The sequence below is a fragment of the Melanerpes formicivorus genome, unplaced genomic scaffold, assembly GCF_026170545.1.
Source record: "Melanerpes formicivorus ecotype bairdi unplaced genomic scaffold, bMelFor1.0.p_v2 SCAF_6, whole genome shotgun sequence".
In the NCBI taxonomy this organism is placed as follows: domain Eukaryota; kingdom Metazoa; phylum Chordata; class Aves; order Piciformes; family Picidae; genus Melanerpes; species Melanerpes formicivorus.
The window spans coordinates 17830374-17852114 of NW_027142358.1; the positions used below are offsets into that span (position 1 = coordinate 17830374).

The 21741-nt window shown below is 38.2% G+C and overlaps 1 protein-coding gene across 3 annotated transcripts in view; it reads right to left on the reverse strand.

The window, feature by feature from the left end:
* Window positions 1-219: 219 nt before the first annotated feature.
* Window positions 220-21741, reverse strand: part of RASGEF1A (RasGEF domain family member 1A) — a 160755-nt gene continuing 139233 nt past the window's right edge. For all 3 annotated transcript variants that reach the window (XM_068139948.1, XM_068139946.1, XM_068139947.1), the window contains 11 exons: window positions 17881-18009; window positions 13102-13239; window positions 9551-9772; window positions 9193-9267; window positions 8866-8958; window positions 7141-7243; window positions 6796-6875; window positions 6070-6261; window positions 4766-4889; window positions 3806-3878; window positions 220-2834 (listed from right to left, as the gene is read on the reverse strand). In XM_068139948.1, the coding sequence (XP_067996049.1) occupies window positions 2810-2834; window positions 3806-3878; window positions 4766-4889; window positions 6070-6261; window positions 6796-6875; window positions 7141-7243; window positions 8866-8958; window positions 9193-9267; window positions 9551-9772; window positions 13102-13239; window positions 17881-18009 (1254 nt within the window). In that variant the 3' untranslated portion in view covers window positions 220-2809. The remainder of the gene's footprint in view (window positions 2835-3805; window positions 3879-4765; window positions 4890-6069; window positions 6262-6795; window positions 6876-7140; window positions 7244-8865; window positions 8959-9192; window positions 9268-9550; window positions 9773-13101; window positions 13240-17880; window positions 18010-21741) is intronic.

Sequence of the window (21741 nt, forward strand, 5' to 3'; positions counted from 1 at the left end):
GAAAGCTTATTAGAAGTGACAGCATGTTACTGTTTTAGTGTTGCCATTGCCTTTGTTGGAAGATATTTAAATATTTCATAATGTATCTTTATAGGAAACAAACCAGTTGGTTGATTACTGCTACATTGCCTTCTACAGTTGGTTCACCTTGTTTAGCTGCTGGTTTTCGGCTTCATCAGTTTGCAAGTGAAAAGGAACGATGGAAAAAGTTAAGTCTGGTTGAAGCAAGTTGGTGTTTTTCTTTTTTATTAATGCAAGCACATCCAGTCAAACACAGAATATCCTGCTTTATGGTACAGCTTTATATTTAGCATTTCAGCTCAGAATAGCAAAACACAGTATTGAAGTAACGTATCAAACCGAGGGAGGAAAAATAAAAAGGAACCAATGTGGATACTGCGTTGATTTCAAGTATATACTAGGACTGATTGACCAGTGAAGTGCACATTCATGTGAAAGCTTTCTTTAAATACATTTACAGAAAGTTCTAAAATTGCATTTCAAATATATATTTTTTCTTAATTTTTAAGCATCCCTTTTAAATTTCAATTACATAAACAAAGCTGATATACAATCCCTCTTTTAGTGTCCAACAATGTTGCTAGCTAGAACATCTCTGAAAGTGCAAAACACTGTAATAATACAGTATAAATATTCTTACTCTAATCCAGGGCTGAAGATCAGTACTTCAGCACAGGAAAAATAGCAGCAGATCATACGAAATTATCCCTTCCCTTTTTTCTGGGCTGTTCTTGTTAACAGTATTCTACTACTTCCTTCTTCATACCATAACTTGCTTTTGTTTCTCTTTGACGTCAATGCTATGGGAATAGCAAAATGTTCATTTATCTCTATTCCATACCCCAACTTACTCTTCTAATTTTAAGTATCTCTCAAAGGGGCAGGTGGAACAGGGAAAGAGGGAAGGCTCTTTAATTTTTCACTGTACTGCAGGGCCAATACAGCAAATATTTTTTTACTACTGATTGCAGATGCTACATGAAACAGCGGCTCTGCTTTTGATTGTAGGCACTCGGCAAGGAGAGTGAGTCTACCGGGCTGGATTGAACCAGACCCTCAGTCAAGGACATCTTGCCCCTTCTTCAATACAAGGCAGAATGAGATAAAATAAGATCTACTTAGAGTTGATCATTTTAAAAGAAGCTTGTGCAGAGGTCCTCTGTGAGGCTCTATGATGAAGGCTGTAACTACTGTAAGCACTAGAGGGCCTTCTAACTATTTAGATCAGGTCATTATCTTCACAAATATTCAGGCTTTGAGACAACAATTACTGGAAAGGACAGCAGATATTGATGGGTAATAATTTATTTGACAAAATAGTTTATAATCTGAGCCTATTCTTTCTCACCTGATCTCTGAATTAAGAAAGAAGAAAAAGTCCTGAACTATGTATTTTTTCCTGAAACGAGTACCTTGAGTCTTAACATAAGTTTCTCAGATGCTCCTTTGGGTAGCCAAATTAGGTGTAAACTCATGACTAAAAGGAGAAATTGGAAATGGTAAGCATCAGTGCATTTACAGTGCATTTACCTATAATTTTGACAGTGACCTGAGTTCAAAGGTTTGACCAATATCTTATGATGTTTTCCCTTAGATTTCAATGGGTTCTGGGCCAGACAGTTAATCATGTCTTGCAAAATACTAGAAAAATCTTCTAAGTTATTTTTCCCTGTAATTGTATTTAAGTGCATTTTCAAAGGAAATGAGGGAATTAAATGACCATTTCAGTAGTGAAATTTTGAAATTTTGAAATTTTAGCCTTAACTTCACATTGAGTTCACTTCCCTCTCCCTAGCTCATGTACAATTTTTATTTTTCAAAACCTATTTTTGAGCAAACATATTGAGCCTGTTTTGCAGAGATAATCTAGATTAGACATCCTTAAAACAAAATGGAAAAAAAAAAAATCCCTGATTTTTAACAAGGAGAACACAAACTATTCTGACAGCCAGAATTTAAAGGATAGTTCCTAGAAGTATTAAAACTTAAGACGTGTGCATCTTCACACATGCACACACACATACACACAAACGCACATACCCCAGCAGTTACCTCATCTTATCTTTTAAATCGTGTAACAAAAATATGTTTGCTGCACCATCAATGTTACAGGCAGGTATACTCTACTTCATGTGCCATATTCTCCATTTTATGTAAAAAGTACATTGTAGCTGGTTTCAAGACATCCATAATTTTATCTTCTTTACTTCCAGTCCAGCGTAATAGAAGGTACACTAAACAGTATCAGTACCTTGTAAGGCACTATTTTCTGATGGAGGAGAGGAAAACATTCACTGTGGATGTCTAAGGCCTTGACTCTGCAAACACTAACACATGTGAACAGTATCACTGATTTGAAGGAGACCCTTCACTTCAAAGCTAGAGAGACAGGTTGAGTGCTCTGTAGGATACCAGTCCAATGGAGTATTTAACCTGAACACTGGCTTTAGTTGCGATGTGTGTTTTAATTTTGGCGGAAGTAATCAAAAATAAAAGTTTGGATGCTGATAGAATAAGATCTCCCCAGGGGTACCATCTCCCGTGATACATTTCATCTCTGAGAACAGGGCCCTGCCCTTGTATTTAAAATAAAAACCCAAAACCCTTCACTTAAGTGCCTTAAGGTTGACATGTGAAATATTTACCACGTTTTATTTCATAAAAGTTACTGTATATACAAAATAGACCTCAGCCAGTGAGGTCTTTCTTAGCTCAGTCCAAGTCTTTCAGGTTGTAAAAACACGTTCATTTGCTGTGCTTCAAAGTGTGCAGATCAGTTCCAAAAATCTCAGGCTCTATTAAGCAGAGTTGTCCTAGCAGAATAAAGAATAAAAATAAAATTATCTTTTCTGTCATGACAGAAAGGTTTAGTATTAGCTGGAAGCCTTGTTCAAGGGAGAGCTTTTCAACTGCGATAAACTGGAATACATCTCTACAAATTCCAGTAAGGATGCTAACTTTAAATGAAATTTAACTTTTGTAACATGACTTGAGGCTCTTAGGATGTGCTTAGGCAAATAATCTATGTTCCTCTGTCATCCTAAAACATTGCTGCTGAACAATATTGGATTTAATACAATAATGTATGCTGCATGGATGTCCTAAGTGAAAAGCTTATGTGGATTTCCTAAGGAACACTGGGATCACTGGGAACACAGTGTCTTCTCTAGGACAATATGGTTGTGATGTAGCTCAGCTGCACCTCAGGTTGCGTATAGATGTCTTCATTCTTTATCTGCTATAGACATGTCAAATCTAAATGTTTAACATGACTTATAACGGTCTAAATCTCTCTTTCTGTCATGGCCTCAGTATTAGAAGTAATTGCATCTAAATTATCTCATCATTTATGTGGAAGAGGGAGGAGGAGTCACTGAGACTTTCTCCCTTGAGAGTAGGCTGAAAATTAGAATATCCATATAAAATTTCATCTTTTATATGATGTGTAGGGATGATAAAAGATAGCAGCTTCTTAGTATCTCTATATTTGTTCCCCTGAGAAAAGCATGTCTGAAAACTGCTACAAACAGTAGATTCTTTTACTGTATTTGATAACCTAAACAAAGGAAATTCTCTTTTATAGTGATCTTGCAGCCTGAACTAATCTGGCTGGAGGAGATGTATCAAAATCCAAGCCCCGTTGATTTTATTTTTTTTCAAATGTGAATTTAGAAGAAAAATTATGTGGGCCAAAATGGATTTAAGATGGGTATGCAAATAGAAGGGAGGAAGCTGATGATCATGTGCCTGTGTCTGCAAAAAGACTCATGGTCTGAGGAAGTACCTGAGTGTTTTCCAGCTGTCTTTTTCCATGTGGTTTTCTGGACCTTCACTTTCAAAGGATGCAATGAACAGAGCTAGTAAATAAAATAAGAACAATCAGATATGTGGGTTCTATAACTGAAAAAAAACCAACCCAAAATATTACAACATAGTATGTGAGACTTAGCATACTTCATAATCAAGTTAATTCTTATTGCACCTCCCGCCCTTCGCAGTATTTTCAGCCCGCAAAGCCAAACAGATCCTGGGCTGCATCAGGAGAAGTGTGGCTAGCAGGTCGAGGGAGGTGATCCTCCCCCTCTACTCAGCCCTGGTGAGACCCCACCTGGAGTACTGTGTCCAGTTCTGGAGCTCCTATTACAAGAGGGATGTGGAGGTGCTGGAACGTGTCCAGAGAAGGGCCACAAGGATGATCAGAGGGCTGGAGCACCCCTCCTATGAGGACAGACTGAAGGAGTTGGGGCTGTTCAGTCTGCAGAAGAGAAGGCTCCGAGGTGACCTAATTGTGGCCTTCCAGTATCTGAAGGGGGCCTACAGGAAGGCTGGGGAAGGACTTCTCAGGATCTCAGGTACTGATAGGACTAGGGGGAATGGAATGAAGCTGGAGGTGGGGAGATTCAGGCTAGATGTGAGGAGGAGGTTCTTCACCATGAGAGTGGTGAAACCCTGGAATGTGTTGTCCAGGGAGGTGGTCGAGGCCCCGTCCCTGGGGGTGTTTAAGAGCAGGCTGGATGAGGCTCTGTCCAGCCTGATCTAGTGTGGGGTGTCCCTGCCCATGGCAGGGGCATTGGAACTAGATGATCCTTGTGGTCCCTTCAACCCTGAATGATACTATGATACAAGCCAATATGGATGTGATAATACATACTCAGCATATATTTTTTGCATGTTTATTTTTTTTAATCTATGTATTCTGCATTTCAACAAGTAGGAAGACTCATTATAATGTTAAGGATTTTACCTTCTTCACTGTAAATGGGTGCTGTGAGTAGATAGCTCTGGATCTTCTTGTCTTTTTCAAAAGGGCACTCGACCTGCTTCCATGTCAGGAAATCATGAATCTGTCTTGAAATTTCCCAGAATTTCTACATGAGGTAATTAAAAGAATATTATTAAAATAGTATTTGGGTTTTATTCAAATATTAGCTCTTTTGCTTCAATTCCAGAGTCTCTTATTCACACTTCTCTTATCCTCTATTCAGTCTATATCCTTGTTATCCTTTTTTCTTCCCACTTATCTTCCCCTCTTGCTCCCAGTTCCTCGCCTGTTAACTTTTCAAGTTTACAACAGAGTATCCCTGTTAATTTAAGAAATTAAAAACTACTTAGGGTTTGTCTTGTATATTCTGTGTACCTCCTTCCCTAGCCTTAACAAGGGGCAAAAAGCTTAGAAAATCTCTGACTTTTTGGGTGTGGTCTTTTGGATTTGTATGTTTGCTAGTCATGGAGAGAGAATCCAGAACCTTCAAAAGCTGATTGTTTGTAGTGTTTACAGCTAACTAACCCAATAACCTTCCATCAGGTAATGCCGACGATTCAGGGTAAAGTTATCCATTAAAATTCGATCTGATATCTTGCTTCCACAAAAGCCTACTTTCCATTCTTTACTGCCTTATGCTTTCCTAGTCCCTTCTGAAATAAGGCAGGTTACATGGCTGAGGAATGGCAAAATTTTGTCTGCCATCATATGTGGTACTCTGAAATTCTAACACCTTTTGATTTCAAGTTCTTTATTTTAAATACATGAGTACAACATTCCTTGCAGAAACTTCCCTTTCTGATTAGCAAATGGTAGACTATTACTGTACTGAGTAATTTTTAATGTTAGAGGTTTGGCTTCTGAAATTCTTGATTTCTTCTCAGTCTTTACAGGCAAATGAATGTAATTGCAATTACTTCTGCTTATGTGAATTTTTTTTGCAGTGCATCTCTCCCATTTCACATAAAACTAACAAAAAAGTCTCTTATTTCTGTGCATTTTAAAGCCTTTTAACTGAAAGCAATTACATTCCATCAGTGTTAGGGATTCTCTTGTCTGTATGTAATTGTGGATCTGCTGGATATTTAACACAAACATGGCAACTAGAAGCACTTGCTTTCAGAGGTTTGGTGACAGCATTTCCCCTAGATAATGATATTTATTTGTCTAGATCACAGCAATGCTAAAGGAATTGGTAACATAATCAGCTAGAAGTTCAAAAGCAGCAAATATTTATAATGTCCAGTGTTTAATTAGCATTACAGTTTTTAACAGCAAGGTCCTACCTTGAAGTTTATCTGCCCATTGGGCAAGCGGTTTGTGTGTATTTTGTGCAGGAAGTAGATATCCTTAATAAAGAGGTTGAAAACTGGGATGACAATTTTCTCTCGGTTGCTGTTGGCAGTTTGAGATCGCTGTGCTGCTCCCTGCAGGGCTGTACGGTAATTACAGAAGTTGCTGGATGGGTCCATGTGATGCTGGGGGGGAAAGGCAGGCAGTTAAGTAATCCATGTTTTCTAAGAAAACTCTTTGATCTAACCATCAGAGTTATGGCTTCAAAGTTCATGAAGTTGTTAGGCCCCTTTTTAAACTTTCAATGTAGAGCACGTTCTACTGACCAGGTCTGGAATCAGGTTTTGATAATTTATGTCTTGTTTGAAAGCGGGGTTCTGTACTGACTTTATATCTCTGCTTTGCTCCAGTGGTTAATGGAAGATTGAAAGGAAATGCCAAGTGACTGTTGGAGGAAGTAGTTTTGTTGTCATTCCCATCTCCACTAGATGGAGTACTGTAGTTAGTTTTAAGGGTAGAAAAATGGTACTCACTTGAAGGAAAACTACCTTGATCTTAAATTGGGAAAAAATATGAGAAAGAAAGAAGACTTGCATCCATCTTTTATTGCAGGCAAGCAGGGAGTCTGAAATTCAGAAATGCCCTCCCAAACATCCAGAGGACATTTGGTTGAAACTATTTGACATTATTTCTACACAAAATCTAAACTTTATACATACCTCTAAAACATCAAACTTGGCTGTTTTGACCTTGGACCAAGTTTTCTTTAGCCGTGCCACAGGACTCAAATTCATGCCAGCTGAATAGAAAGAGAAGAGACAAAGAGAGAAAAAACTGAGCTGAAAAAAAATAGGGTTAACACAACTCTGTATTTATGTATCAGCACCACACGTTTTGGAAGGCAGTTCAGCTTGACAAATGAAAGTTGCAGCTGAAACTTACCCACCATAATCTGTCACTGGTACATACTGCCCCTGTAGAAATCTAGGGCAAGTAAAAGCATAGTCTTGCCAGTCAGGTTGTAAAATAGGATGTGTTTTGTTGTCTGTGTTATGGATACTCACAGATAATAGCCATCATTGAGTTGAAGTTTCCAATATTGAAGCATTCTCTTGCCACATCAATGAAAAATTCCACCATTCTTGTACGCTGCTTTTTCTTTACAACCTGAAAAAAACCCAACATCTCTTGAGAGGGAAGGGATGGCCCGAATTTTGGATGGGATGTTCAGTTAAAAGCATGGTAACAGGTTGATTGAACTGGTATTTCAAGACTTTATCCAGCTAAATCTTACTATATACAGGCCTAAGGGTGTTTTGTTAAAAGTACTTTTTAATAAAATAGCAGAAGTATTTGGGGCTACTCAGCTATTTCTCTAGTTGTGGGGAGGTAAATTTTTGTTTATACAGAAAGTTCAATGTCTTGGAGAATCTCATATAAACAAGCTGGACACTTTCAGCAATTTCCTGTTACTGGAAAAGAGAGATAATATGAAGCTGGTATCAAAAAGAATATATATAAGAAATTAGAACCACTGAAATAGGGGGGAAAGCAGTAAACAGACTTGAGACTGGGGCATGTAATCTCATTGTGAAAGAGAACAATTGCAATGTTCTCATTTTCACATTTCACTGTGCATGCTTAAAATGACCTCTAGAGAGCAGGTAGTGATGATGATCAACTATACAATTTCTCAGTCATGCAAAAGCATGGAAAGTATCTAACAAGTGACACTGAACATCTACTTTACAGGTTCTTTTATAAATGGCAAAGGAAAATTAATACACAGCACTATCTCAAAAACTTTGTTTCCAGAAGCCATCAATCTTTCTCTTTAAAAAAAAAAAAATGCCTGATTAGATTCATTCATCAAAATCTTTCTCGTATTTAGACCTAGAAATTCAGTCTATTCCCTTCACCAGTGAATTCCTTTTCAAGAAGGAAAAAAACCACAACCAAATGCAGCCCACAAAACAGGAAAGAAAACCATAACAACCACCTTCTTACCTAAATACTTGGTTTTTTTTGTATCAAGAGAAAATGGTTCAGTAGCCAATGGCTTCACTTAGCCCTTAGGTATGCTAAAACATTTTGACTGTAGCAGACATACCAGCCAGGTTTGGAAGATGTCTTGGTGTGGTTTTGTAATAAGTTTTTGTACAAGCAGGAAATCTGAAGAGATTAGGATTGATGTACCAGACTTTGAAGAAACTGAGCAGGCACCTGGACATCCACAAGAGGGCTACTGACCAAGCAGGAATAGAGAGAAAATTTCCCATTTGCTGTAACTGGTGCACATTACTAGGACATTAAAAAGACAACATACAGATGGGGAGGAGAGAGAAGGTGGAGCAGGTGCTTCTGGGCCAGTATACCTTCCATTCCTTTGCTTATTACAGGATAGAAGTTATTTTAGGCTCTAAAAAGGATAAAGGCTCCCTGAAAAGAGTGTATTCCTGATTTCTCTACAAAAAAACCCTGAATATATGACAGTGTTAATGATACCTAAATGTAAAGGAAGGACACCTGTTTATTTCTGTCTGCATTTAAAGATGATTATCTAAAATAGCTCCAAACTCAAATTCCACAAAAGTTCCATTTCACTGCATGATTAATTCTACTCAGAAGCTACACAAAACCAGAGAATATACACAAAGCCAAACATAGCCATGCAAATAATTTAATGCTTGAATAATGCCATTATCTTTAATTGCACTGCTAATGTTTAAATCTCCTTTCGTCCTTAAAGCCAGGATCACTTTGCTATCTTGTTTTCTACAAATACATACCCGACAAATCTCTGTAGCCACCAGCATGCTGAGACAATTGAACCAATTGTCATAAGCTTCCAAATTATAGGTTTTGGTCACATCACCTCGGCACTGGTAAGAGAACAGGCCACATGTTAATTCTGTCCTGTATTGTGATAAAGCCAGCATGCCAAAGGATAAGCTTCCTTTTCATGTCTTTAATAAAATCTTGTTAAGTATCTCTTGAAGGCATGACCTTGAAGGTTAGAATACGTCAGCCTTTCTTGCACAGGTTATATTCCAACTATGAAGTTTCTTTATTCTGGCTTTTTGTTTCTTTTTTCCCCTCCATACCCTTTATTGTACCTTGTGATTATCCAGGGAGTCCATGTGGCTGACAATCTGCATCAGGTCCTCTGGGTAGATGTTGCTGACCCTTTCCTGTGTTTGGAGAGATGAGATATTGTCACCATACAGACAGAGTTCAGTGCAAAGTGCATCAATGAAGCCAAAATTAAGAGAAGATTTTGATAGCTTTCAGCTTCCTTCAGTGCAGACGTGTGAGGTATTTTTATTGGTGTTCCTAACTGTCTTTTCATTATTTGGTGTTTTCTGATTAAAATATTGGAAGCTCTTAGCAAAGCCATAGCAAAAATCACAATGATGAGTATAGTAATATTTAATAAATGGAAAATGAACTCATTCACACAAATTAATGTCTCACCAATTCAATATAGGTCAGCTGCTGTGCCAAGATCAGAGGGTCACAGCACACGCTCAGGATGTCCTTTTGAGTTGACTGTGGCTTGGTTTTGAGGATGGTGCCTTTGTCGGTAACAGGTTGTCGGAATTTCTCTCTGATTTCCTGATACTGGCTCCGTGCAGAGAGGGCCATCAGGAGAGTTTGTGTCATCTGGCTAATGATCTTTTTCATGGTTCCATTTTCCTAAACAAAAAGCAGAAATAATGACTGATAAACCCCTTTAACTCTTGCAGACACAGAATACTAAGGAGTTTCTATCTGGGAAAAAGAAATGCCTATTATTCATATTCATCATGGCCAAGCTGATCATCCTATGACAAATGAACTTGTCCTCACTGCCCACACAACTTCATAGCAAGGTTGTTATGCCTGCCTTCCTTCCCTATTTTGATTCATTTGCTTGGCCTATCTGCTTCTTGCAGCAGTTTTTGATTAGTAACCCATTTCAGAGGTGCTTATGTCAACACCTTAAAAAATGGGTATAGTGCAAGGTGGCTGAGTTGCTTTCATAAAGCTTCTTGGATCCTCTGTGTACCAAGTGTCAAAAAGCTCTTTTCCAGTCTGATCAGACCCCCTGATCATCACGTTTGTTCAGCAAAGGCAGAAACCAGTGGATTCTGTCCAGGCACCTACTCCTAAAATACTCTGGCTTGACTTTGAAATACTAGCATCCAAAGATTTAGTTAAAAGGACAATATACATCATGTTCTTGGACATCAGTTCATCAGGTGCAGATTTTAAGCATAGGATCAATAATGATACATACTGGTAGAGGCATAAGAATACAATCCATCCACTCAGTGTTTTGACAACTAAAGCATGAGAAATTATTTCTGCCATTGACTATTTGTCCTATAGACATTTGTCTATAATTTCAAACTTGATCTCAGAGAGAAGAGCTAACTTGATCACTTTCCTACTCCTCCTGTTAGTGCTTTAAATGACCCAGGTTCTCTGACCCTGTTCTTTCTGCTGCTGGAAAAACTAATTCTACTCAAGACAGTCAGTCTCCTCTTTCTTACATTCATGCAAATTATTTCTTTCGAAGTCAGCCACAAAGTTAACTGTTAGATAACAACCTGCTGTGTTGGTTTCTGCCAGTACACTGAATACACTGGAAAGAACTGCAATGAGTCTGTGATCACTCAAAGAACCCACTAATGTGCAGTGATGACTGAAATTATGTAGCAGATGTGAGAGAGGATGACTACCAGATACTTGTATATTGCATGCTATAATTAAGCAATAACAGTGTCAGAATGTTGCTTTACAAGGCAATAATCTGACTCCCAAGTGAAATCAAATGAAAAGCTGAAGGCAGTGTAGCTCATCTTGAGGCAACTGGATTACTGCTGAACAGCAGCTGCTGGAGCCATTTCTGATATCATGCTACAAGTGTTTAGAAATGCCAAGTGAGCGTGGTGGGGTAACTAAAAGAAAGCATTAATTCTGCTCTCTAGTATGCTGAGCTTTCTATCATAAATCATTTGACTTCAGCTGCTATGTCTGACCTATGCCATGTGTCTGGGAGGAAGATTTCTAGATATGTATTACAGAATCAAACTTGAAGGGAGGTGAAAGCATTGCACATACTATGTGAAAGTGAAAAAAACTGCAGTGACATGAAAACCAGTGGCTTGCTATTGTGAATTTATTAGTGCATTGCCCTTAAAAGATTTTTTTTTCATTACTATATTTTCTTACAACTATGGAAAATAAGTCAATGAGTATACAATAATTTGTTCTTGTCTGAGCTCAAGCAAGACATTTGTACTTGATTTGGAGCACAACTGCAGCTACAGTCAGAGTTATTTGGCATGGTGTCTGACACCACTAGGACAAGCACCTGACTGATTTGTGTGAGTTCTCAGTTGACTTTCTACCTTACGTACGGAGAATGGTGACCAAAAGGAGATGTGGTAAACCTTCTAAAATACAAAATAACCCCCCAAACCATTACCTTGCCAAAGCACAGTGTGGGTAATTTCTTGTGGTAATAAACACTGAGAGCAACAGCTGCTTTTTGTCAGTGCCAGATTATGTCTCCTAGGGGTCAGATGTGGCATAGTTCTTCACTAATCAAACTTGACTTACAGCCTTGTTAAGTGGATGAATACTGTGATGCTGTAATCAATGGATGTCATCAGATGCCTCAGACACCAGAGCACTGAGCCAATCCATGAAGATGTGTTTTTCTCTAATGACAATTTATTCATATATAACAGAGTGGGAGGGAAGAGGAAAAAAGGCCACAACTTTTCTAGTTCAAAGTAACAGACAAATTAAATATGAAGATACAGACACTAAGCAAAACCTGTCAATCCCCCTTTCACAGGAGCATTTCTGTCAGCATACACCTGTTTGCCCTGGTCTACAAAGGGAATAGAAGGGATGTTATAATCCTGTTTCCTTTTCCCCCTCCTACTAAGGCACTGACATTTTCATAGTCCAGGTAAACAGTTTTACTGATGCAACAAAAGTATCATGCTTCCTTTTGACGACTTGGTAACACCTAATTGTATTGTGTCCTATCACTGATTCATGTAATGCCGTCAAACCTGTTGTTCTTCATTCTCTCTGTACTCAACAAAAACATAATTGTCTTCCCATTTCCTGCTAATTGTTCTCAAAAACATCCTGAAGTTGTGGGTTTAAAAACAAGGAGAAGCTTCTACTTCTGTATAAGTAAGCTTTCATGTTCATACAAAAACTCCACAAGTAATTCCCTTGTAGGTCTTGATTAGATCCTTCCATTTGTCTACTGGTAGTTACAGTGACTTTCTCAATGAGAAAAAAATGCAGTTTGAGTGTTGGGGGCAAAAGAATCCTCCCTTCCTCTCTGCAAAACAATAAGCAACCAAGCTCCCACCCGGGCCCCAAACTCCCAGGAAACTACAAGCCCTTGTTTTCTTTGAGTTTGCTTTATGTGTTTGCTTTAGAAAAGTCTTTTGTGAGGTGTAGTTTTCTTCATAGGCTAGAAACTCAAGTTGCTGCTTGACTAGCTATCAGAGTTCAAATGTAACTTCCCTTGTAGAAATGCTGTGTAACCTGAAACATAGCAACAAAATACTTGCTGATTATGCTAGGAGATAGGAATGAACTATTAAATAATAAGCATCTTCACCTTGAGCGAGAGTACACTAGATACAATTAGTTGGTCTTGTGGGTCTTAGATGGACAGATTAGTAATGAAGTACAATGGATGAAAGTTAACTATATTATGCCCTTGCAGTTACTGTTCTTTCTCCTTCTGCACCACATACATTTTTCATGTTGTCATAACTATTTTGTCTCTTCCTCTTATACTCGGTGATTATATGCAGACAGTTTCTGCTAATGGACCATTAAGCTTATCACTCAGCTCATGTCCTGCAGTTACACTGACAGCTTAGCAACTGCTGCTGCAGTCCACTTAGAAAATATTGCTTGGAGAAGCAAGAGTTTGTATATAATATGATTAACTATATATAAAGGTTGACAAGTATTGTTTTTCTCCCCTGCCCAACTCGTACCTCATCACATTGTGTGATCCTGTGAGCAATCTCCTTCAACTCCTTCATGGATTTTTCATCTTGGAAATCATAGGGAAAAGTTTCAGTCCATTCCTTCAAGAGCTGAATGATTTTGGCAGCAAAGGATTTCAGCTTTGCCTAGGGGGGTGGAAAAAAAAAAAAAAAAAGCTGATTAGTTACCATAGGCCTTTCTGACTGCAGAATAAATTAGTTGAAGGAGGTTCTCAGAAAACTACAGACCCCCTCAAAAATACTTTGCATTAGTAGCAGATGGAGGGCATAAAAATACCCCGTATTTAACTGTGGGACAGATTCCTAAATAATATGATTTATCTTCCTTTCATGATATCTTGGTAATGTCTTTTCACAAACTCTTTGAAGGTATTTCCCAGATTAGTTGTTTAAAGCCAGGAAGATGACAGAACAGTTTAAGTGACTTATTTGAAGTTATTGGGACTTAAGCTGATTTATGCTGAGGCAGCAGTACACCTTAGTATTTGAATTCAAATGCATACAAATTGCAGCACTCTGCCAAACATCTCTCATGAGAAATGTTCACAAAGACATTTTTTTTCTACAAAATTTATCAGACCCTCCAGACTGAGCTATATATTAGACTAAGTGAATGACAGGAAAGATGTGTGCATTCTCTCCATGACATCTACATCAAAATGGACTTTGAAAATAAAAAGTATTGGCTATTACTCAAAAAGCTGTCAACAACAGAAAGAAAAAATTAGAAAATAGCTCTCTTTCCTCTGTTATTCATGAATCTTCTAAGGCTTTTCACCAGTTGGACCTGAAGTGGATGCCAGTTTCTCCACTATCATAGCAGTTGAGACCAACATCAGTAAATCCAAGGGAGCACTTAGGGAGTGAGAGTGCTAAGAACCCTTAATGAACAAGAATCAAAACTTAAGCTATATTTATCCGCCCACTCATGATGCACTGAGGAAAACGGAAGTTTACCTCCCCACTTGTGCAAGCTACAGAAGTCTCACTACATAGCACTTCCTTCTCCTCACACACAGCATGCTTTCCTCATTGTATTCTCCATCAGCCTCTTGGGGGTTACAGAAAGCAGCCTAGCATGTGGGTGTCACTACAGGAAATTGGTGTGCTTTCTTTTAAGACAATGGAGAATGCTTTCCAAAAGTCGGCAGGAATTCTTGCCAAAACATCATCTGATCGTAGTATGTCCAACTTAATCAAAACCAAAAGTCAACCACACTAAGCTTCAGGTTATTTCTAAACTGTGGGATAGAGTTCCACATTAGAGTTGTCTGTTTTCCACACACTCCCATTGTTATCTGCCTTGGGGAAATGATAATTTATACTTCTTTACTAAGAAATGCATGGAATTTGACATTATAAAATAATCAGTAGGTGATGATAGATAACTGATTAGTCAGTCAGTATGCTTCCATTCAATTAACGTTAACAGATACGTGTCTGGTTCGCTTTTGTTTACCAAAAGCTGCTACAGAACTGGGTTTTGGTACTGATTATCCTGGCTGTCCTTTATTTTTCATTTTAGGAACTTAAAAAAAGAAGAGGGATAGAGGCAGGAAGGTTTCCAAATCCTTCCTTATGTTGTAGCAGGCACATCAATATGAACACTGACTTCTCATATATGTGCTGAAGAGTTGCTAGGGTTGCTTCCTTCATGGTGAAAAGCCAGGCATCTTGTACAAGAAAAACTGCAAACCACATTACTTTTCATGTAATTATTCTATAGCTTTAAGTTTCAGCGGGAGCTTTTAATGTTCATGAAAGTAAGGTATGCTTTACGAGAGCAGCACTAAAAACATCAATGTAGCAAAATTAAGAGTCCCATTTCATGTGCACTCAGATGAAGCACAAAGCAGTGTGGCTGTCTTGAGACACATAATTTGCAATAGCCTAAACAGAAATCAGTTATGTGGGTAGTCACAGTTGGAATAAACCTACCAAACTCTCTTTCCTGTAGTCCTACTCCTGTGGATAAGCCCTGTTGTGCATAAGGTAAGACAGACAGAACTGAGAAACAGCCACCAATTAGAAAGGGAGGCAACAGCATTACTGCGCTTGTAGGAAAGGGAGGTTTAGTACACATGACCTAGTTATGAGTGTCGTTTTGATTTTTTGTTTGTTTGTTTTAAAAAGAACTTAACTGATGACAAAAACTGAGGGAAATCATCCTTCTTGAAGAGGCTTCTGCATTCCAACCCGGGCAAGACAAGGCAATTAATTTCTGCTTTCTCATTTTAGTCCCTACTTCTTTTCCTTTTTAAAAAAGTACTCCCAAGCTGCAGAGATCATGCACCACAGTTTTGCCAGGCTTTTCCACTAAATAATAAATACTATACAAGTGCCTTTTTTCTGTGACAATGTTGTTTAGGTCTTTCCAGTCTCTAATGCACTCAGGGAGAGTTGAATTTTATCCTTTATGGTCAAGTTTAACTACTGACTTGTATATTATAAGTGATGTCATAATATGCTGAAATCCTTCCATTCTATGAATGGCCAGAAGGACTCCAGTAGAACCCGGAATGTTTTTCTTTTAAATCCACTTTTCTCTGGTTTTGTATAGGACTTTTTGGCTAGCCAGTTATGTCAAAAACAAACGAATGATAAGTACTGTGGTGTATAACCTCAAAGCCTGGCTCCTTGCCACTTGTTCAACTCACGCTATCCAGACAAGTCACCCAGCTCCTCTGCATGAGTAAACTGTCAGAAATTAGCAGAGCTGCTTTAAACTACTTTTGCCAGCTATTTCCTGCTACAGACCACTTAAGAAGGTTCTGGTAGCTGGTGATACCACATTAAGTTATGACTGCAAATACATAGTGTATAGAGTTGAGAATTTCTATGTTGTGTGTGAATTGAGCTTTTACTTGTTGCTAGATAGAAAAACAGATGTTTGCAAATACTAATGGACAGACTATTCCCTAAGACAATACAGACGTATTACTGTAAAGGACAGCAGTCATTTGAGAAGGATGTCAGAAGTTTGTGTAGTGTTTCCCAAAAATGGAATAAATTAGAGTTTATATGAATAGGGTAGGAATGGATCAAGGGCATAGTAGGAAAAGCAACCAGCACAGCATGTAAATTAAAGCAGTCCCCCAAAACATTCACGTTTTATTGCCACCCTCCTGTTTGCTGGTTTTCTCATAGATTCATTTCCAAACCATCAGCAGAAGGTATAAGAGTGTGTGTGTCTGGAATACGAGCTGCTCTGTTTTATATACTGTTGCCAGGACATAATGCTATTTCATTTCAGTGTGGAAGTACTGATGATTATTATTTTTTTAACACATCTGCTTAAAGCAGAATAATACTACTTTACAACTAATACCTGATCTTTAAGGAGCCCAGTGATTTAGTCCACAGATGTTTCATTTTAGTATCTCCCATATGTATTCATTCCCAAAGGTTTCATCTTATATCCCATTATTTTTAATCCAAGTATTTCACACATGTATTTGGACACAATCTACTGAAAAGTCGTCTTCATCTGTCCTCAGGTCAGCTTTCCTCAATTTAACGTTTCAGACAGTCCCAGCATCTCTTACAAGTTCCTACCTCTGCTGCCAGTTGCATGTTGCTAGGGACCACAACCACTTGTACAGAATCAGTTTGAGGTTGATTAGTCATGAATTTGTTTGGCAGTGGTGATGAGAACTGTTACCACCTCTGAATGCAAAGATGCTTGTACTTTCCTTCTCTGATCATCTTCAATTGCCCAGCACCTACATGTCAAGTCACATAGCTATCTGGCAAGCAGATCAGGGGACTAACCTAGATGAAAGTGATATTTTTCACAAAGTGGTTAGTGCTTCCTGTGGAGTGATTTTGTGACATAGTATGAGACTGCACCCCAGGAATGTAAGGGAGAAAGAAGCTCTTAGGTCAATGTTGCTGTCACAAAGTCTGCATTGCCAAACCACAGGGTTACCTTGTGTGCTCCCCACCCAGAGTCATGAGACACCAAGGAGAAACAAAAGGGGACTATCTATCTATATGCTGAAGATTAGGAATGTAAACATGCAGTTTCTCAACACAGAAGAATGTATCCAAAACATGCCCAGAATTTGAACAATTAAGATCTTCAAATACTTGCTGATTTCATCCTTGTTTTTGTCACTGCATATCAGCTTGGACTATTCTGGTATTTCAATTTTAGTCAACAGCCCTTCAACACAAGCTTTCCATAACAGTGAGATTTAGATGGATTTAAGTGCATGTCAACTGTGGTTTTATTTTTTGCAGTAAAACTGCAGTCACATGTTAGACTACAATTTTAAGTAGCGCATCCCTTGCTTTTCATGGGAGGTAACTTTGTGATTTATTGTCACACCAACTCGAAACACCAAACCAATAACCTCCAGTAAAGCACTCTAACAGGGTGGTGAAGGTGACACAAGAAAGGGGAATTGCATTCAAGAAAGACTTAAGTTGATGAAAGCCCAAAAGTGTAGTGACTTGCTGAGCAGGTTTCATGGCAGGTACACATTGCTCCAATGCTCAGTACTGACCTGTAGTTTATGAGCAAAGTTATATTTCTAGCCACTGTATCCCACTGATAATGAAGTATGCAACCTATGTTTGTGGCCAGCAAAGAAGCAACAGCACCTCAAGGAAGAAGACCCAAATAAAAGTGCTTCCAGCAGCACTTGCCAGTTACAATTTCAATTTATTCTTTATCAACCTGTTCAGCTTTACAATGAGAAGGAGAGTGTGGGAAATACAATGACAGTAACACAGCTAACTGAAGGAACATAATGGTTTGTTTACCTTTTCTGCCTCAGTCCCCGTTTCTAGCTGCTGCTTCTGCTTAATGCAGATCTGCCCTACTTTAGCCAGGAGCTCATGTGGGTGAATGAAGACTCGTGAGCTCAGCAGGAAAGTGAAGATGTAAGTCCTCTGTGAAAGTAGAGAGAGAAAAAAAGAAAACAAAACCAAACTGATAAGCTCAGTAACTTCAGCAAAAATAAGCTGTCTTCCCTGGAAAACCTATTACATAAACCACAAATGTAACTCTCCTTCATTTAAATTTCTTATAATTTTTCCTGTCTCCAGAGACATGGTGGTCTTTTCTAGAGCTGTTACAAGGAAATGTTGTAGGCTTCAAGACTGTTAAGTGTGGTGTTTCCAGATTCCCAGTTTATTTCCCTTAAAAATGCTAAACATAATATGCCCAACTGGTCATTGCTCACCAAAAAGACAAGTGAAGTATGTCCAATGTGGGGTGCTGTTTCTCTTTAACAATACTACTTCTGTTGCTTTGTTTCAAGAGTGACTGTTTTTTACTGAGCTCCAGAAAACTGCTTCACGTGCATTCTAAACCACAGCTGTAATTTCTTCATGTATGAGGTTTTTTTGTTCCTTTTGCCCACAATCACTTACACAAGCTTTAGCTTTGATTGTGGCCATGTGACAACAATTTATTTTTAAGCTTGACTATTTGGGGCTTGTTTCAGAGTCTTTTGAATATAAACACTGCTAATAAATGCCAACAATTATTTTTCAGCAGAAACAGACTCTCCATTTGTATTTTAAAAGCTGTAATGCACTGTGTTCCAAATCATACTCTACATAGTTTAGTTAAAGTGAGAATGCCTTCAAGCCCTAGTCTTGCTTCAATGTTTGAAATTTGACTTCTGTATTTGGATGTAATGACCTGAGTAATGACAGCAGCATCTCATAAGCACTCCTGTTGTTCCTTTAGGCTTCTTGACAATGGATTTCAATTAACTGTTAGACTTGCAGTGTTACTGTCAACTGTTTTTAGCAATGTCATTTGGCAGGCCACAGCCAAGTGTGCAAATAAACAGTACGTGTGTATACCATCCTGGACTGGGCAAGTGAATTGAGCCATCTAAAATCTTAACACCAGTTGTCTAAAATATGGCATCTCTACTATTAGCTACTAAATTCTGCTGCTTGCAGTCTCTAAAAAAACACTTGTAGTAAAGAGCTGATGGTATCTTTAGGATTCCAAAAAGGTTATGGTGTTTATCTCTCTAATCACAATAAAAAGTGTTGTTAATGGAAAAGTTTCTACTTCAATAGTCAGTGTTAAATTAATATTATAGGGCACACTAAACCTCTCCAAATATCAGAAGCAGGTGGGAAGCAATGTATGTTTGTGGTTTTTTGTTCACTTGTTTGTATTTTTTTAAAACAAAATGACTTTAACTAGAAATCAGTGTTCTGGGAGCACATAAACAGTGTAAGAGAGTAAGCATGTATCTATTAAACATTCAACTCTGTCTGGCACTTGTGGAAGAAACTAATGATACAACAGAGATGTTTAAAAATGCTCACTCTCATTTGGATATCTTATTAGCACTGGGGTTCATGCATTAAATCAGGAATAGCATTAATTCTCTACGACTGATGCTGAAGTTGATCTGTAGTCTTTGTCTTTTCTATTGTTTATGAGTAGAGGAAGAGAGGGGAAGGGTTAACTGGATGGACAGTTTGGGTTGGGTTCCTGGGTAGTGCTTCCACTGATAACTACAGAAGATGGACAGCTGAGGCTATCTAACAGTTAGGCTCTTGGTGACTTTTGAGCAGGTGGCCAGGGCAGTGACAGGACACTGACAACACGGCCTCCCTTCCTGATGCCACACAGGCACAAATTGTGGCTCTCTCCAGACTTTCAGAGAGTTTTTTTAACATTTACAATGACAAAAAATTGAAGTTATTGGGGGGGAAAAAAAATAAAATTCAATGCTGTTCTTGTGTCTGCATTGGGGAACAGCTCATGATGTGTAATCTTTGGAGAAGCTTTATAAAAAAAATCTAGAGTAGAGTATGTGGCAGTACATTGGGCACTAAAATTAGGTCAAAGAGCTAACCTGATTCACAAAAGGTGACCTGGTTGTATTATAGGAAAAAATCTTTTATGTATGTGATCCCAAAACTGGCATGCTCCCTATTCAGAATGAAAACAAGATAAAGTGTAGTGTTGGGTTGTGAGGTCTTTGCAGAGGGGTTGAGCATTTTTGCTTGTTTGGTTTCATTGTTGTTGTAAGTTACACCTGGTTATCCTCTGTTATGTTTTGCACCTAATTTTTGTGCTCACTTCTATCAGTACTGTCCCTGGACTTAGAACTGGGAATCTGAACTATATGGGAAAGCAGTTTAGCTGTTGAGTGTGTCAGCTGTCACTGGGTTGTATGAAAATTTTTGTTCTGGAAACATGAAGCAGCCCTCACTATTACTGTATTTTACATTTGAGAGAGAGAATGAAAAGAAAAAAAAGACTTTGATGCCTTCAGAAATTTCTTGCTTACATTCCTCTTCGGGAGTTTAGAAGCCTATCTGAAAAATATATCTATGTGTTAAGTAGCAGGGAACCAAAACTTAAGTCATGATGCCCTGCCAATGACCTCTGCTCTGATAAGCTGGAATGCATTATTTAAGGAAAGGATATAATTTTGCTTCTCATACTAATTCTAGTGTTGGTCTCCTTGTGGAAGTTTGTGTGATGTGGGACAGCATTTATCCAAAGTGACTCTGAGAAAGCTCCCCTCAGACTATCATTTACCTTGTGTTATACTGCAAGAAAATTGTGACTTAGATGACTTGTTATTTTATTTGGTTTCTCTGATAATATTTTATATGATGTTCAAAAAAGTGCCAAACTGGCAAGACGCAGGAAGATGAATGGCCATACAAGTGAGTACTTGTCTCTGATGTCTCTCTGTAAACAGAAACATCTGTACTGGACCTATGTAATGCTTTCCCAGACGACACAGGACTACCACCTTTAAGAAACAATCATTACTTCTGAAACTCATCTACTGTATTCTCATTCAATCTTTTAAGTCACTTAACTGGAAGGAGGTTCAGTACTTTGGAAAAGAAAATGATTCCATTATGGTCAATGAAGATATGCTGGTTTACAACATATTGGTAGCTAATTGTGGATTTTTTTTTTTTTTTTAATATACTTGTATTGCTTATGCTAGCATAGACAAGGAGTAACTGCAATTAGGAAACAAACAGAAAATTATAGGTCTGACAGCAATATTGACCCCCATCGCCCTGCCTCTCTTCTAATAGCCACTCTATCCAATAAAGAAAAGTCAGGCTGAACTAAGCAATACATTTCAGCTTAGCAGTAGGTCTCTGGGGTTAGGAACAGTTGTTTTGGATAGTAAATATTTCATAATGATGTCACATGCCTTATCTAGATCGAGGATTCCTGGGATTTGTTGCACCTGTACTACTACACATGTAGGCTAAATGCTGTAACAGTGTAAAAACCTACAATCATAGTCAGTCTCCTAATCATGAAGACAACAGTTTAGAGAAGGTAAATTTAGCTAAGAAGCTAGCTGTTTTGAGTAAAAAATGTTTCCATAAACTATGAGATTGAAAGTTAACGTCCATTTATCCCACAAAAGTGATAGGTATTTGGGAGGAGAGACAAAAAACAAAAATCTTTTCTGCACTTGGCACAACATAAGCTGACATAAAAAGGGCTTGCGCTTTACAACAGAATAAGAAGCCAGATTCCTTTAGTGCCTAAAGTTGTTGCTAAGAGATGAGTTGAATTATATTTAAAAAAAAAAAAAAAGAGAGACAGCATGCAGGAGCACAAGACTAAAGAAGGAATTGTTGCTCTCTAACCCAAGAATGCAC